This window comes from Pituophis catenifer, unplaced genomic scaffold, assembly GCF_029215685.1.
Source record: "Pituophis catenifer annectens isolate HBS135680 unplaced genomic scaffold, rPitCat1.0.hap2 SCAF_2, whole genome shotgun sequence".
Classification (NCBI taxonomy): Eukaryota; Metazoa; Chordata; class Lepidosauria; order Squamata; family Colubridae; genus Pituophis; species Pituophis catenifer.
In genome coordinates this window covers 232,397,851-232,416,273 of record NW_027256882.1, presented here as the reverse complement: position 1 = coordinate 232,416,273, position 18,423 = coordinate 232,397,851, and the positions used below count along the sequence as shown (strand labels likewise).

The following is an 18,423-nucleotide window of genomic DNA, read 5'->3' as shown; positions in this document are numbered from 1 at the left end:
CTAAACTTTATTAAAGGGCCCTTTGAAAACATTTTGAGCTTTTGTCCTCCATATTTGTGTATGACGAAAATGCAATTTAAATGAATTTACATCATGTTTTAAAATCATGTCCATACTGAAAAAGTGGTCTTGTTCCATTTTAATTTTGTACTATGTTGTATTAATGTGCTCTGTATGAATTATACTTTTAATCCTTTGCCTTTATCATCATCATCATCATCACCATTATTGCGATGATGTAGCTAAAGTCAAAAAAAATGTCAATTTTGTATGATGGCAATGAACGTAACATGAAATGAGAGAATATTCTGATATAACCTTTTAAAATGTAGTTTTCTCCAGTAGGTAATAAGCTGCCCAATTTTCTATTTTATCAAATTCTATTCAATACACATTCACACGATGAATGCATCGTGTTTCCCTGAAAATAAGACATGTCCGGATAATAAGCCCAATTGGACTTTTCAGCGCATGCGATAATATAAGCCACCCACGCAAAATAAGCCCCCCCAACAACTACTTACATTCATGCGCAACCGGTCCCGCCATTTCCTCCAGTTGTTTGCCGCGCAGACAACATGAGGTGAGGCGGCGAGGCAGCGAGGCTGGAGGGGGGAAAGGGGGAGAAGATGCCCCACTCACCCCACAAGCCCTTACCATACCTACTGGTAATGCTGATGGCCGCGGCAAAAAGAGGCCAGCGCAGCACCTCACGCCCCACTCTTTAGTGCCAAGTTGATGGCCACTGCAAAAAGAGCGGCAGGCCAGCACTGCGCCTCGTGCCCCACTCCTTACCAGTACCTACCACAGCCTCCAGCAAAAATGAGAGAGAGAATGGACAGAGAGAAAGGAAAGAAAAAAAAGGAAAGGAAGAGGGAGAGGGAGAGGAAAAAGAGAGAATGAGAAGAGAGAAAGGAAAGAAAAGAGAGAGGGGGAGAGGAGAGAGAGGAAAAAGAGAGAATGGGGAGAGGGAAAGGAAAGAAAGGGAGAGGGAGAGGAAAAAGAGAGAACGGGGAGAGAGAAAGGAAAGAAAAGAAAGAAAAGGAAAGGGAAAAAAACCCTTGTGAGTTCAATCAAACTCCTCAAATTTGTGAGGTTTTCTTTTACAACGTGTTTCCCTGGATACAACGGCGAGGTATGCGACGGTGCTGGAAAGGTAAGACGTGCGTCCCGCTTCTCGCCCGCCCCACTTGCCACCCCCAAATTGCACCCGTAAAGGGGGCGGGTGGCTAAGCGAGGGGCAGGAGACCTGTAATGCCCGGCAGGGGGGAGAAGAGATGGCAAGGGAAGCCATGTCTTGTCCATGCGTCTCGCTTCTCCCCCACCCCACCTGCCAGAAATGAGTCTTTGTGAAACTTGTCGCACTGCTGCCTCATAGAGCAGCACTCTGCTAGGCTTGTGCCATTTGCATGCACGAATGGCAGCACTGCCGCAAGGTTCGACATCCCGGTGCAGCTGCGAACGGCAGGACGTCAGCTGTGCCGGTATGATGAAGCGAGTGGCGGTGCTGCAGTTTGCGTGTGCAATGGCACGAGCCTTGCAAAGTCCTGCTCCATGAGGAAGTGGCGGCGGTGGGACACATCAGGGCAGCGGCTGGTGCAAAGAACAGGGAGGGGAGGCAACGGCAGCGACGGGACATCCAGTCCCATGCTCGCCATCTCCTGCATCCCCAAAATAATAAGACTCCCCCGATAATAAGGCCAAGCCCTTATTTGCGGGGGTCAAAAGAAAATAAGACCCTCTTATTTTCGGGGAAACATGGTATGAAGTAAAAAAGAATAAAACTGAGCAACTAAAAACTAAATACTAGATCTGACACAATCATAATTTATGTTTTTATAAGGGTCATATTTTTAATCTTAATGTTAATAGTTCAGAAATAGTAATTACTAAAGACTGTAGGAATATTGCCTAATCTGAGTTTAGGATAGATAGTTAAATGTGTGGCTATGTTATTTGAGATTAATTTTTTTAAATGATTAGTTCTCCATTCTTATTAAATTAAAATCTAATTTTTGAAGAAATTGAAACAACATTATATAGTCTCTTATTTCTTAATTAATATAGGTAACATTCAGTGACTTTGCAAATAATTTTAGATTTTCTTCCTATTAGTATATAACAAGTTTCCATTCATTCTACAATTATATAACCTGTTCTAAAAGATTCTACTGACTATAAAACTGGAACTTTTTCTATCTTCTTCTTGCTATATGTTAGGATCAGATTCAGTTGAAGTTATCAGGAGATTATTTGAAGTAAAATTTCATTTTCCAGGGCAGAGCTGGTAGGTCTGAACTGATTATTTTCCTATCCTGATAGTCCATGACAGATATGCCCCCAACATCAGGAGTGTTGATTCAGTAAATAACTGACAGCTTTAAATCAGAGTAATCTACATAAAAACTATTTAATTTATTTCATACAGTAATCAGATACTGTGTGATAGCCAGTATCATTGATCTTGCAAATATTTATTGGGAGGTGTGAGTGGATGAGGTGTTGTAAATTGTATTTGCTAAATGACTTGTGGTAGCACTTGTTTTATTTTATATGACACACTTTTTTGTGAATTATTCTCTATCACCTTCAAATAGTAAAAATGTCCTCTATCATTTGGGCTTCAGTTTTTCCCCAGGTTGTTGTTTTTCTCTCTTGTCTTGTCTTTGATTGATTGTATTTATTATAGGAGCCAGGATGGCTTAGAAAAATGCAATTAAAATAACAAACAGAATTAACACAAACCTTAACACTTTATTGAAACCATATAACCTTTTTAAAAAAATAAATAAATCAGAATTTGAAATAATTAAAAGGCCTAAGTAAATAAATACCGTTAAGCCCTCTTCTAAGCTCTTAACTCCAGTGTCGCTTTGTGTTATGAATCTTAACATGAAGAAATGAGAATTAATGTCAAATTATGTGTGGCAGGATCCACAAACAGTACTGCTAATGAGTCAAGCATCAGAGGAGGCTATTGCCTATTTCAGCCCTGAAGTAAATATCCTACCACTTCTTTAAGAAGCTTGATGCTATGAATGAGAAGCTATATAAATTATTGAAGATAACAGAATGATCTAGGGTTACAACAGTTAAAGCGGATTTTGAAGCCATAAATAAAATCAAGATTGTCTTTAACTCGGTTGAATTACATGCCGTTTTAGTTTATTTTGAATAGATGTACAAAAATTAGGCTAAATCTAATCCAGGGTGAACAGTCTTACAATTTATATTCAAGGGAAAATACTAAATTAAAAACAGATTTTCAAAGATGTTGACATTGTTGATATCTTGAATAAACAAATACATCTGATCATTGAACTCATTGGGTCTGTTGCTGTTTCTTAGCCCAAACTATTTTACAAGATTGTTGCTATGGGGATAGAATTAGGGAAGTTTCTGTGCACAGTACCTTTAAATTCTAAGAGTTTAGGCTTACATTCATTCCTATCTGTTCTTTGCATTGAAAAATAAACCTCATTTCAGTTCACCCACATAAAAAAGTAATTAAATAAAACTGGACTCTAAATGGAGTCGTATAATTTTAGACAACTGTAGAAAAAACTAGTCTTTGTTGCACATTTGCTTAGATAACTCTTTTAAGTTCTCAAAGTCTGCTAACTTTGACGCTAAATGGCATAAGCATAAATGTTAAGACAGCAAAACATCAATTTCACAGATTATCATTAGATACAAATTTGTATGGATAATCACTTTGTATTCAATTAGTTAATATCATTTGTGATTTACACTATTTATACTATTTGCACACTGTGGTTTACACAAATTGATTCAAATTATACTATCATCTGCATGATTTATATCATACAGATGATAGTATAGGCTAACCTTTTCCGGACCGAGTGCCCATAGTGCTCGTGCGTGCCTGCGAATACTTGCATGCACCCCTGAACCCCCAAAATGCAATGCACGCCTCCCGCCTCCTGCGCATGCGTGATTGAGACCCGATGACCAGCTGGCCAATGGGAGGTGCATGCGATGGCTCACATGCCCACGGAGAGGGCGCTGAGTGCCACCTGTGGCATGTGTGCCATAGGTTCGCCATCACGGATATATATATTGGCATCATTACACAAAGATGATACAAATGATGCAGTTTGTAGTTTGTAGTTTAACCATATTAGGATTAATGAAAACCTTTTGCCCCAGTTAGTTCATTCAGTCAAACTGTCTTACATACTATAATTCATTTTGTCACTTATGACATCCTTCTAATATTGATTAATATTGTATCTTGAGAAATAGAGTCACACAATAACCACTATTTCCCATCAATCTGTACTTTCTCATTTACTGCTATTGATAATCTATTAATGGATGTTAGATTATGATGTATCCTTTTGCAAACACACATTATACATGTGTCAGATAATGCAAGTACAGTATTTATCATGATTTCAGAGTCATGGAATATCGTTCCGTACAATGAAATAACTGAAGATTTTCATTACAGGTGTACAAAATGTAGATTTTTATTTTAAAAAATAAAAATGGATATTTTTAGTAAAATGAGTAACGGTATCAAGTTATATTTAACTTGCTGAATTATGAAGAATTATCCTTCACTTAATATAAATCAGTTAATGATTAAATTGCAAGCAGTTATTATGTCTATAGGTTTATCTCCTTGAAATGTAAGTTTGAGAATCTAAAAGTGCTATTTTACAGGAATCCAGCTGCCGAAGGAAGATGATATTTCGCTCCCTGTGATATCAAGCTCTCCTACTAAAGAAACAGATGATGGTTCAGATCTTTCGGTTGAGGAGGGTGAGAAAATCAAAGAGGAGCCTTTAACAATCTCAGAATTGATGTACAATCCAAGTACCAGCTTGCTCCCAACTCCTGTTAATGATGAGGAGATAGACCTTCTCTTTCAAACTTCTCCAAGGGTAGAAAATGGGAAAGAAGATACAGATTCATTTGAGGAACTGGAGGCGGATGAAAATGCATTTTTGGTTGCAGAGGAGGAAGAGTTGAAGGAAGCTCGAAAAGCACTTAGGTGGAGCTATGACTTTTTGATGGGTAACTTGAAGATAAACTCTGCTGTGAAGAGTTTTTCCAGACTTCTTTTTGTTGGGCTTGGGGTGTTGCTTGTGGTTTTCCCACTACTACTTGTCCTTCTGGAATCAGATCTTGACATCTCCTTCCTCCACGAAATCCGCCAAACACCAGAATTTCAGCAGTTTCACATTGAATATTACTGTCCTCTCAGACAGTGGATAGCCTGCAAAGTAGACTTCATTAGCCATTTGTTTGTCAGCTCTTAAACATAAAAAATGTGCAAAACTAAGGGCTATATTCAAAACTAGTGAATTTTAGTCAATATTTAGGTGCTCATAAACATCCTGCAGGTTATCTTCAATTGGTTCTTTATTTTGATAGACAATAACTTCAAAATTCTTATATTTCCTTTTCATAATTGAATAATTGATGTAGTAGTGGCCTTTAAGTAACCAAAAAGCAGTCTTTGTTTTATTTGCTTTCCTGTTTTTATCAGTAATTACTGAAGAGAAAGCTATCATTTCTATCATATCAAGCCATGATGTCCTAATTTTAAGCATTAACTACAAATAGAAGAGGACGCTTTTGAATATATTCCTTAGTAAAACAATATCTACTAACCAATGCCTATATTGCTCGGGTTTTATTATTATTTTGTTTGTTTGATTTTTTCATTTAAAAATATTTTTATGTCTTTACAAAATTTTGGTAAATTTTTAGCAAATGCAATTTCTGAAAATATTTAAGTGTACAGATGAATAAATGCACAAGGACATATCATGAATTTTTAAAGCATTTTTAAAAAACACTAATGTTCAAGATATGCACAAGATGAATAATTGGAATAGAAGATAGACATGTCTGATATATGGAAGTGAAAGACTAATTTTTCAATTAACAAGTTTCAGAGGAACTATACATTAGGACAAATCAGTGTAACCATGATTTACAGGTGAGAATTCCATGAGAGGAGAAGATATTTATTCCTTTCTTTCTACATTGTTTTTTTTTTCTGTATGTACAATCAGAATAGAATAGTTGGAAGGATATTTTCAGAAAAGAGTCAGTGGATGCAGAAATGGTTAAGCATATTCTTCTGTCTATTGAACCTGTCCTGCATATTCCTCAGATCTCTGCATTAATATTAAAAAGCAGATACATGATCAATATAATGTGTAATACCACATTATAGAAGCTGTTCTGAAACTAAAGAGTGGGATATAATTTTTTCAAGATGGCAATTTGGATTTTACTTTGATACACTCATGAAAGTTCTTTGCAGAGTAGTGGAAGTATAGTTTTTCAGGAGATTTAGAGATTTTGTTTTAAGTGTACGTGATTGTAAGTTACAGAGAAATGGTAATTTTTTTAAAAAAATAAATAAAGCTAAGTTTACTAAAATACACAATTAAAAAAATTAACCTGTTTCCAAAGATAGAGGAAATTTCTGTGGAAACCTGTGAATTTCAGACACCTGAAAAAGTTAGTTTCTAATTATATTCATTATTTTTCATTACGATAAATCCCAGAGTTACAATTTCATGCATTATTTTTAAGCATGCTTTCTTACCAGATGTAATTAACAATGGATGCACATGATTTATTTATAAAAAGTGTCCTTTTGACAGTGGCGTGTTGTTATCTTTGTTGTCTTGATGGAGATTTTGTGCCTGTGTAACTCCAAGCTCTTAAGAGGATATGACTAAAATCTCTTCTATTTAGAGAAGATCAACATTTCCACATACCCAGTTTTCAAATGTAAGGAAGTAGAAGCAGAAGAACTAACTAAACTGAATAGCCAATCTGGATTTCATAACACAAAATTCACTCTTCCCCTTTCCGAACTACACCAGCAATAGGATATTTACCTACAGTCCTATACCTGTTTCCTTTGGAATATGTTGTTTAGATCCGAGTTCCAGATTAATGAGTATAAGATTAAAGCCTTTTTTTTCTTGTTCTATTAAAGTTTTAGAATTGCTATCTATTATTACAAACTAATAAATTATTATTTTTTTAAATAATCAAGTAAATGTTTGAAGTACTTAAAGTACATTTTAAACTTAGTTAAAAACTTTTAAAATATTTTTTTATTTACATTTCCATAGTGCAACAAACCGAATCCATATTTCATCTACCTTCTAATATATAAACCTTTCTAACTACAGTAACGCCCATGTAATTCCCATGTGCTTAATTAAAAATCAGATTGTGTTTGTAAATTTGTATAAAAAGATGTATGCATTGTAGAAGAAATTATGAGCTCCTGATTTAGAAAAGTTGCTAAGTGCAACTGGATCAGGGCACAAGTTTTAAACTAGATACCTTTTTTAATATAATTGACTAGTTGAAAAGCTTGGGTAATTTCCCTTGCATGTATTACATCATCTAAAAAGTAAATATAAAATACTTGTAGTTTTTTTAGGGCAATCTTTTCAACTATAAGTAAATATATGAAATGTTTTTGTGACTGAAACCATTTTATCTTCAATGTATTTTTGCGCTCTTCCTTTCCTTAATTACTCCATTGCAAAAAAAAATAAATCTATTATTTGGTGCATATTTAACCCTTTTTGCAACTTTGAGCTGAATCAAGAATCCAGTCAGGAGGCATCTGTTGTTTTCCAAAACCAAAATGACAGTAATCTTAGAGATATAGTTATAAAAGTAGACTATATAGATATTGCAAATATTATAATAGCAATAAATCCAAACCCTTGTCTTGGTCCTCTGGGTATTTATAAAATACTAAGCTCTTTAATTATAGATCCTGGATTCTAAAATGTAGTCTTGTCCATGTACTATTGCTCCAAAATCATCAGAAACCTTTGTTAGTATTAGTTAATTTGATCTGGGAAAGATTGAATTGCTTGAGGAACTAATTACCTCAGAGAATAAACTGTGCAATAAGGATATGTATACAGTGAATGGCACGTGCATGTACATGAAGGGATAGAGATATATCGATCAAATTGTGAGGGCTTTTTTCTAGATTCTAGACACAGAAATGAGAAAAGACTGAAGAATATGTACATAAACCAGAAGAGTCTTGTCTCTAGAACTGGAAGTACCAGAGATGGCATATGAAGAGTTCGTAGGTGCAGTATTGTGTATTTCTGTTAGTGCTTGGACTATATTATAGAACATTCTGTACTTGACATATATTTTGTGATTTGTTTAATATTTATAAACACAAACTCTGGGAAGAATTAAATAGAGATTATTTCTCTGAAATGCAAATGGGCAAGAATTCCTGGCATGGGTAGGGCGGGAAATGTACCTGTAAACTTGAGCCTTATCTTTGTAAAGTGAATTTAACATTTCTATGTCCACATCTTGATTGTTTTATATGTTAATGTAATGAGAAGACTCCCTAATAAAATATATATTGAAAAAAGCTACCATGGGCTGATAGACTCCTGTTTAAATATGAAAAAGGAGACTTATGACCGGTCCTCAGAGTTGCGGCCAATGCAGCCCAATTTCCACCATCTCATGATCACGATTTGGGTATTTGGCAACTGGGATGTCAGTGTTCTGCAATCATATGACAACACACATAAGGCCCACAGTGACTTATTTAACAACCACAGCCAGAACTGATGAACAATATTGTAAGCCAGGCATGGTCCCATGATGTTTCACTTTATGACTGAACCATGTAGCAAGTTTCTATTCTCTATTGTGGCTGATAAGTGAGGACTACACACATGACAGTTCCCCATTTTTATACCCATAACAATGAGCCTATGATAAAGTTTGGACTGAGATATACTGAATGGTCCAAGATAATCCAATGAAGTTCCAGTGTTGGAATCCACCCAAACTAGGTAAGACTTGAACCTGGGCCACTCTAGCCTTATTCAAGACTTCAAACATGATATCACATTGGAATTCTTATCTACTTGGTAAATACAAATCAGTGATATAATCTTTACATCCGATGTGTTTACGAGAGTGTGAAGGGTAACAAGTGATATAATTATTTTGTGCTTTATATAGGTACTCAACATACAGTTCATTTAGTGACCGTTCCGTTACTATGGCACTGAAAAATGTGACAACAGTTTTTCAGAGTTATGACCTTTGCAGCATCCCCATGATCATGTGATAAAAATGTAGTTGCTTGGCAACTGGTTCATATTTGTGACAATTGCTGTGTCCAAAGGTTATGTGATTACCTTTTGCGGTGATCACATAACCTTCGGACTCAGCAACTTCTGATAAGCAAAGTTAATGGGAAAGTCAGATTCACTTAACAACCAGGTTATTAACTTAACTGCAGTGATTCACTTAACAGCTGTGGCAAGAAAGGTCATAAAATGGGGCAAAACTCACTTAACAAATGTCTCACTGAACAACAGAAATTTTGAACTCAATTGTTGTAAGTTCAGGACTACCTGTACACATAATGTGCAATCCATGTGACAAATGTGACATTATCAAAGCTTGTACTGGACACTTAAGAATGTATAAACTATCTTGTTCAAAGGATGTCAGTTTTCTGCAGCCTAGTATGCAGTTTATTTGGAAAGCAAGAGGAAGGAGTAGTTCTGTTTAAGGATAATATTTCTATATTATGAATCTAACAAACATTAAGCAGTTTATAATAAACACTAATAGAACATTAAAACAGTCTCTTTAAACTCTTATAGTAGTCAAAAGCAAACTTACTGAGGAAATCAAAGGTCTGTTAAAGAGATTTATTTTTAATAGTTTACAAAACTGAAGTACAAAAAGAAACTTGACAAACCTTGTTAAAAGAGGCAGTTTCAGAGTAAGCAGGGCAACGGAAGGGAATTTTAATTGGAAACAAAAGGCAAAAAGCCACCTTATGGGAGAAATATTTTTGCCTCCATTAAGAAGACATGAGAATTAAGTGTTTGTTTTACTTGCAAGATTCTTCTATCTGGAGATGACAGGGAACAGTAGTACCTTTAGGCAACTGTTTAGGGTCTCCACACCTCAACCTCCCTTTCCTCATTTTGGCCTAATTTTAGTAAATAAAAAAGGAAACCTAAAATGACCGCTTTGCTGACCTTTTCTTCATAACCAGGCAGACAAATACCCCAGGCTAATACATTTTTATATAGCTTGGCACCTGCACTAAATTTATATAATGACAGTTGATACAATCTACTTTTAATCAATAAAAACTCCAATCACCCCCCCCCCATCTCCAAATGGCATTTATGACATTATCATTCTGGGGCAGCAAAGAGTCAACGGAGGGAAACGAGAATCAAATTCCAATCTTGCACGGAGTTTCAATCACGCTCCTTCTTGGGTTTCCAAACTCTAAAACTGCAGGCGCAGGGAAGCTTCTCTGCGCAAACTGCGCACGTTCCGCCATTCGAAGCCAAGCTTGCGCAGGAGGCGCGACAAGGGAGAGAACGCAGTGCAATTTCTTTAGAACTTTCCCGCGGTCAGAAAAAGGACTTTCTTTTCTTTCTTTCTCGGAATCCGACAGCGCCCCCTAGTGCAACCCTTTGCTCACGCAAGGAAAGTTTTGCTTGTCCCTAGAGCAGCTGGAGCCCATTTATTTTGAATAAAGTTTCCAGGACTTGGAAAAAGGAAGCGGGGGTCCTTGGTGCTCCCTAAGCGTGCTTGTTTTCTTGCAAACGTTTCATTACCCAAACTAGGTAACATCAGCGCTGGTAAGGAATGAGCTGTTTGCTGTCAGTTCATATTCTGGTGATTTGCCTGTCTGTGTGGGTGCGGGTTTCTTTGCATGGGTTGTTTACTAATGGCATTTTGGCAGTTTCTCGATTGGAGAATTGTTTACTTGATTGTTGGTCTGAAGTTAACCTTGGAGTAAGTAGATAAGGAGATGCACACGGCAGCCGAAAGCCTCTTGAAACACAGGCTCAAAATTCATCAGATAGGCTTATTGCTGTCATAGGATAAAGTCAGATATATCGGGACTGGTTAATGTGTTGAATTACAACCACCAATCTAGGTCGTTTGGCGGGCTCAGGAGTTGGATTTCCAGCGGGTTCGGAAAGAGGAGGAGGGAAAAGGCGGGCGGGGACAGCTGAATAAAAAATATACGGTTCAGACACTCTCAGCAAGGAGAACGGAGCCGGCATCTCCACCCTTCTCCCCCAGCAGCTGGCTCCACCCTCGGTCCTCGGTTGCCACGGGGATGGCGGAGTACACATTTCCCACGGCTGGGGTTAAGAGAGAACTTCCCAGCGGCTCCTTCATCTTCGGCGCCTCCTCTCGACCCTTTTCTTCCAAAGAGAGAGAGAAAAAGAGAAAGAGAAAGAGGTCGGCCTAACTTGGAATCTCCTTGAGGGCGCCGCGAAAACTGCAACCAAGCCGCGCAAGCAAAACTTTTCCCGCTGCCGCGCAAGGGAGGCTCGCAGTTTCCTTGCTTTCGGAACTTGGTTAGGGAGATGCTACGTAGCGACGGAGGAGGTGGGTTTTACTACCCGTAGCTCAGGCTCGTGGTTGGAGAGAGAGAGGTTTGTTGAGGTTGTCGGGCCGAAATCAGAACTAGGCTGCCCAGTGTTATCTGTCAGAAATGGTGTAGTAGGGTTTCCGCCTGGAAAGGGCGGTGGGGTTGGACTAGATGACCTACAAGCTCCCTTCCAACCCTGTTATTCTGAATGAATGAAATTCTCCCCCCCACTTCAAGTCTTGCATAAAGAAAAAAATCCAGAGAGACATTTATTTTATTTATACGCCTTAAAAAAAATAACTCAAGGCTGAGAACGTATCCAACACACCTACCAATTTTCCTCGCAACAATAACCCTGTGAGGTGGGCTGAGCTGGGCTGGGCTGGGCTGAGAGGGGGAGACTGGCCTCAAACCACCCAAGCTGGCTTTCGTGGCTAAGGCAAAACGAACTCATGGTCTCCTACTTTCTAGCTAGGTGCCTTAACGACTTGACCAAGCTGGGTCTAGATCAAACTGACATCTCAAGCCTTGTACCCTCTATTTTTTTCTGGTAAATTAGAAGGAGCTGGCATGATATAAGAATGCTGTGTTATCACACTTTCTGTGAGTCGGAGAAATAAGATTTGGGTCTTTCATAACACCCAGATCTTCTCTCTCATATAAAATGGAAACTTTAAATCAGGAAGGTTAGTATGTTTTATGTTCTGTCCCAAATCATTATAAAAACTACTCATTGCTCAAGTCAGGATCCTGGTTTTAGGAATATTCACATGTGCATCCTGAATGCTTCAACCTCCAAAACTATCATTCCATATGGGAGCTGACAGAGAATAGAGCAGAAAGTGTGGCTTTTCCACTGCTTACCCCTATCTTGCCTCTACAGCTGCTGGTGGAAAAGGAGCAGAAAGGAGGACAAGGGTGCGTGTATATAAGTTCAATATTTGCATCATGATATCGCCACATGTTTGTCATTTTTGTGTCATCAGGGCTTGTTCAGATACCATTGGTTCTGGCTTGTTGAATGATGGTGAATTGATTTCATGTGTGACAACAGGGTGTTCTATTGATTCAGTCAGATATGCCACACACAAAAAACTTGAAGTTTTAATCACACAGGTGTGACTGCCATCTTTAATTTATTTGTTCTCCTCCTACAGATGCTTCTAGCTAGAATTTTGCTCTTTTAATCCTTAGTCAGCTTGGCTATTGCTTTGTCGTTTATTAATCCTATTTCTCTAAAAAAAAAAACTTAGCAATTTAAATTTTATATTTTGTTGTGCTTTGTTTCAGCAACTTTGTGACTGGAAATCTGTGTCCTGCACTTGTTGGCTAAATTATTTTGAATGATTTTTGAAGACTTGACCTCAATTTGCTGTTAGGCAAGTTTCTCCATCCCACTTTTTCAAAATGCATAACTGGCCACATCTATTTGCATTATTTTGTAAGAACTTTTAAAATACTTATTCCATATGTGTCCATTGGTTCAGGAAGATGAAGTTCATTGTTTTATGTAAATAAGATGAGGATTTATAGTATTTTGCAGAAATTATAATAGAGTATTTTTTGCTATTTTAACTTCTGAGAGGTGCAGCCTTATTAGTTTGAATTTAATATAATTATGTGAAATATCAGTATCTATACCTGCTGTGAATGTGCAAGCAAAACCTCAGTCCCATATTTATAGGGGTCTACAGCATCTGGAGGTTTCTTCAACATGACAAAATGTGTATCCTGACATTACAACACAAACTGTGACCCTTAGGTATTTGTGTGTGCAATGTCACAACACAAGTACAAAATCAGTGAAGTTTACATCACAGTGTGACATGTTTTGTCATTTATCTCCCTCTCGGATACTGAATGATGTAAGTGACAGGCACTCTGTCAATTTCTGCAACATTGAGGTGACTTTGGATACTGAGTGATGTAAATGACAGGCACTCTGTCAGTTTCTGCCAACATTGAGGTGACTTGTAGTTTGTCATATACAGCACTGAGTCAAATCCTCAACTTCTTCACTCCTGGGGAGAAATAATTGCTTATCTTTGCATGAGATGGCAATAAATATTTCTATGACAGAAAAAGAGTTAATGCTGTTTTGTGAGTGAAAGGAAGCAGAAGGTTGAAATTTTTCTTCAGCTGCTAAATTTATCTTGGAATTTCCAGAAAGCCAAAAAGTAAGTCCAAGTAAAGTTGAATCGAAAAGAACTATGCAAACTCAGCTGTTGTATACTTGATGCCTCTTGAGATCTGCGACCAGCAGGTCAACTTGTGATCTATCACAAGATTATCTTCTCCTTCATAATTTTTTATAGCAGATTCCTTTAAGTACCATTTGTGGATTTAACAGCACTATTTTTTTTTGATTTCCTGAAACATTTGATTTTGTACATATGACTACCTAAAATAAATAATAAAATTTTGCTTGTTCTTTTTTCCTTTCTTAATAAAGTGTGATTTAATTATAACATATCAATTTAACTTCCAAGACAGGGCCTTGTTTTCCCTAATCATTTAAAACTCAAATTGTCAGAAAGAGGAATTAGAGAATTTAATTCATTATTTTCATTTTTTTAACTTATTTGCTGGTAAAGCATCTAGGCTGTGAAAGTCCCCCCCTCCCCCCCCCCCCCTTTTTATACATCAGCAGTAGGGATAGGATCCCAAGCAAAAGCATTCTTTGGAAGAAAAGTAGTAGTAACAATAACCAGGAAGCAGCTACTAAGGTAATGAGGTAGGCCAGAGTATATAAACTCAAGGATTTATGGGAGACAAGATATGAGACCTCCAACATTTAGCCCTTTAGGCTCAGCAGTAGTTTTCAACTTCAGATAAAACAGCTTTAATATGCACTTTTTTATTTCTACAGATGGAATATCTTCCTCAGAAGATACTATACCCATCTGTTGCTGATACTTTTCATGAAAACTCTGTATCATATACTCCTATAACTTGCTATGGAAAAATAGTGCCTTATTCAGCAGATAATAACAATTCCATACAGTCTAGAAGTTGTTTGTTGAATTTTACAACTGATAGTAAGATGGGCTTTGAAGAATCCAACAAAACAGTAAATGGAAAAAAGCATTCAATCATTTGGAAGCTCTCTGAAGTGACGTCTCTACGAAAGGAAGAAGAAACAGCAAGAGCTACAGCTGGACTTGAAGAAAGAAAATGCTTAAAGAATACATGTATTTCAGAATTAGATAATGAACTACATAGGGAAAGTAGCATTCCTGAGATTCAAAAACTCAAAGATATAAATTGGGCAGAATTGTTTCTTGATCAGTCGCCTTTTGGGAATAGCATTCAGGAAAGTAGTCAATCTGTCTTGGATCACTGCATATTTAAAAACATGGTTCAAAATAATGGGGGCAAAGATAGCATAAATAAGAAGCCTGACACTTTTGATCCAAAGCTATTACATGCAAATATTTTAAACAGTTCTGTAGCTTTTGAAAATAATTCAGAGAATTTTGAACAAGAAACTCCTGGGACTTTGGTAAATAATAATACATTATGTTCTGCAAACATAATTTCAAATTCTATCCAGGCAGCCAAGCATAAAAATGAAAACTATTTTTGGGCTCCACTCAGTGACAGTTCAGATGAAGAGTGGACAAATATGACAAAAAATAATTTAAAGTGGCCAACTATGGACAGCAAAAATTATAAAAAGCTTGGTAACAGTGCTAACTTTGACAATCCAACTGTTATGAAATATTTCAGTTCATCAATGCTGGAAGATGAATTGGGCTTCAAAATAAAGCCTGACAGCTGTGAAACATGGAATCCAGGAATAGAAACCTTGGAGATTCAAGAATATAAATGCAAGAATTTTACACAGACCCCAAAATATAAAGATTTTAGTGGAACACAGAATTTCATAAAAAGCAACCACAAAGACTCTAAAAATGGAAATACCCATTTTCATTCTAAGTTTACAGTAGAAAAAGATAAGCTGAGGGATCAGATGTCAGATATTCAACCTCAAGAGAGAGCCTCAGATCAGAGAAATGAATCTAAATTACAGCAAACACTGGAAATGGACAAGATCTTTAAAGGGAGGAAATATATCAGAGAACAGGATGTCAATTTTAACAATACATATCAAAAAGGTGCAGAATTAACATCTCCATTGGACTTTTCAGTTATGCAAATTAAGAGCAGTTCTGCGAGTTCATTACTGAAGCCTTCAGAAAACAATACTTATAAAGAGGGCTCAGACTCTCTGAATCACAGCCTTAAAAGCGTGAATAAGAGCAATAGTGACTGTGTTATGTTAGTTGGGCCGCCCCAGATCAGTGATGATGACCAGGTAATCCATAAACCTTGTATCATCTCCAAAAATGAGCAAGGCTCTATAAATTATAATATTTCTGCAACTGATCTCAAACCAGCAGATGGTGCTAAAGAGTTCCTCCCTGCACCTGTTAAAGGGGATGATCATGAGAAACCACTTTATAGCGATATAGTCCCATTAGATTCCAGCCATAGGGAGGGCGTTTTGGCTAAATATTATTTTTATTTGAACTATCTCAATGAGTCCAAAAGACTTCAGTATGAAAATGCCCATCAGTTCTTTTTTTATCAAGAACATGGTTTTTTCAAAGAAGCCTATTATGATACTGGACCCTGCTACTGTAAGAACGGTAGCATGTATGAGGAGCAGACAGATGAAAATTTGAACAATGATCTGGGAACTTCTGAAGGCAAGAAAAGGATTGAGATCATCAAGCAGCAAAATCATTTTGAAGATCAGATGTTGAAGCGTCAGTTTGCAAACAGCGGCCCCAAACAAATGGAGAGAACAGGCAGTTTTAAAGGTAAAACTGGAGTGTTGTTTTCTAGTTAGTGAAATGTCATGCAGGAGTAGGAAACTTGGATGTTTTAGACAATTGTTTCCAGAATGTCTTATATTATATTAGCCATTTGGTTGCGAATATCAGCAGGTGAAATCAAAACTGTTTGGAGGACATCTAGTCCCATGTAACTTTTTCACAAACACAAAGTATAAGTGAAAGCTTCTATATTTAGTGGAAATGTTCTTTTATTCTTGTCCTACTTCATTGATAATTTAAAATTACAACTTCATGGTATGGCAGTGACTCAGGTTTAATGACATAATCTAGGAACTGTATTAGCCATAAATTCCTTTGAAAACAACAGGATTTATAGGATTTCATATTTAATTCTTTCATTGTAGGGTTTATGTCAGTCACTCAGGAAGAATTTAAATTTATCTTCTATGTATTAAGGAGAGGGGAAAATAATTTGCAGGCTATAAATATCCTTTGGAGTGCTGTGTGATGTGCTAATGATGCTGGGAACTTCTAGATTCCCACATGTCCTGTCCACCACCATAATGAAAGAGAGCTAGCCATTACAAATGTATAAGAGTTTTGAACTAATATATGCTATGGTAAGAAAGTGATAAAAAATAAATCCTTTCTCCAGCAATCTTTGTATGTGATAGCAGTGGCTCTTTCATGATGAAAATATCTAGTTCTGGAAGAAAAAGGAAGTGTTAAGGTGCTACTCAGTTTAAAAACATGTCCATGCATTTGTTATTCCATCTCAACTTCCTTCTCCACAGCCAGCTGTTTTCAGAGACCCCTAAGTTTTATCTTCATTTTCATTATTTACTAATAAATGTTGGTATTTTTCAGAATAGACTTAGAAATACATGAAATTATGAATAAACATACCTTCCATTTGAGACTTTTCATACTGTATATCCAAAGTTTTTTCTGTGTTCTGATCTCACGATATGTCCAGTCCTTGGTATAGTATTTATTTTTTTAAGACTGGGTCTTAAAGAAGAAAGCTGCTATGTATGCTCTTGGTTTTATTGCTCCACATAAATGAGATAAATCTCCAAAGTACATTTTACATAAAACAGAAAGAGATTGCTCCCAAGTAGGGTAGGATTGTTTAGTTCTAGCAACAAGAATAATCCACTTCATAGTGATTTAGTAAATCAAAGGTGTGAGCTGGTCTTTGCCCTCTCGTGAAGTGACATTTTTGGCATTGCTGTAATAGTGCAAGCACTACTGGGGCAGGGCAAACTCCTGGAGGTAGCCATGTGTGATGTCACATGCACATAAGAAAAAGGCAATGTTTTCAGCACAATGATGCAACCTCACTGCCAATATTTTAACAAAAACATTAGCTCCTGTGATTCCTCTGGGAATAGGCTTATTCTTCTGTTATACGTATATTCTATTAATTACTGGCAACATCTCTCCCTTTCCTTCTCAGCAGGTGCAGAAAAGTTGTAATTTGGTCCAGCATCTCTGTGGCCACTGAAACCAACATTTCCACAGCTGATATTCAGAGTTTCTCTTCTATATCCAAATGTAATTAAAGTGGGAAATCCAATCAGACTCCATTTGTTGTTTCTGGTTTTGGACTCATTATATTCTATTAATATGCCTTATGAATGCCTAGGATGTGTTTTAGATGTTTATGTCATTCCCTGGAGCTTCTTTAACTGCTTGTTGGAATTAACTATGACTGCAGCTAATATATTCTGCGGATCATTTTTTTATAGACCAGGAAGTTTTTGAAAGCAGGAAATCAAGCCCCAAACAGGCTAGTCCTAAGAAACATTGGGAAAGAGCCAACATTTCATGCTCATCTTACACACAGAGAGAACTGAAGCCAAGGTTTGCTTATTTAATATTTAATACAACTGTGTGAACAAAGCAGTGCATTTACAAAAGGCATATCTCCTCTGTGCTCTGGTTTCTATTTTTTAAACCCAGAATTTATAATGGTTCCCGGTAGATTGCTTTATACTTTATAAATATCTCATGATATCAACACTGTTCTTTTACAATCACACTATTATGTATTATCTCTTTTACTATTTTAAAGAGAATACTGGCTTCCTCTGTTAATGTTTTCCCTGCACAACTATTTTCATTTAATTATGAAATACTAATTTGAGATGGATTATATTGAGTCTAATACAAGTAATATTCTACACCTATGTG

At 36.7% G+C, this 18,423-nt stretch overlaps 1 protein-coding gene across 1 annotated transcript in view; it reads left to right on the top strand.

The window, feature by feature from the left end:
- Positions 1-5,291, top strand: part of FRMD3 (FERM domain containing 3) — an 81,780-nt gene extending 76,489 nt beyond the window's left edge. Inside the window, 1 exon segment of the mRNA XM_070935626.1 lies at positions 4,698-5,291. Coding sequence (XP_070791727.1) covers positions 4,698-5,288 — 591 coding nt within the window. The 3' untranslated portion in view covers positions 5,289-5,291.
- The last annotated feature ends 13,132 nt before the right edge of the window (positions 5,292-18,423 follow it).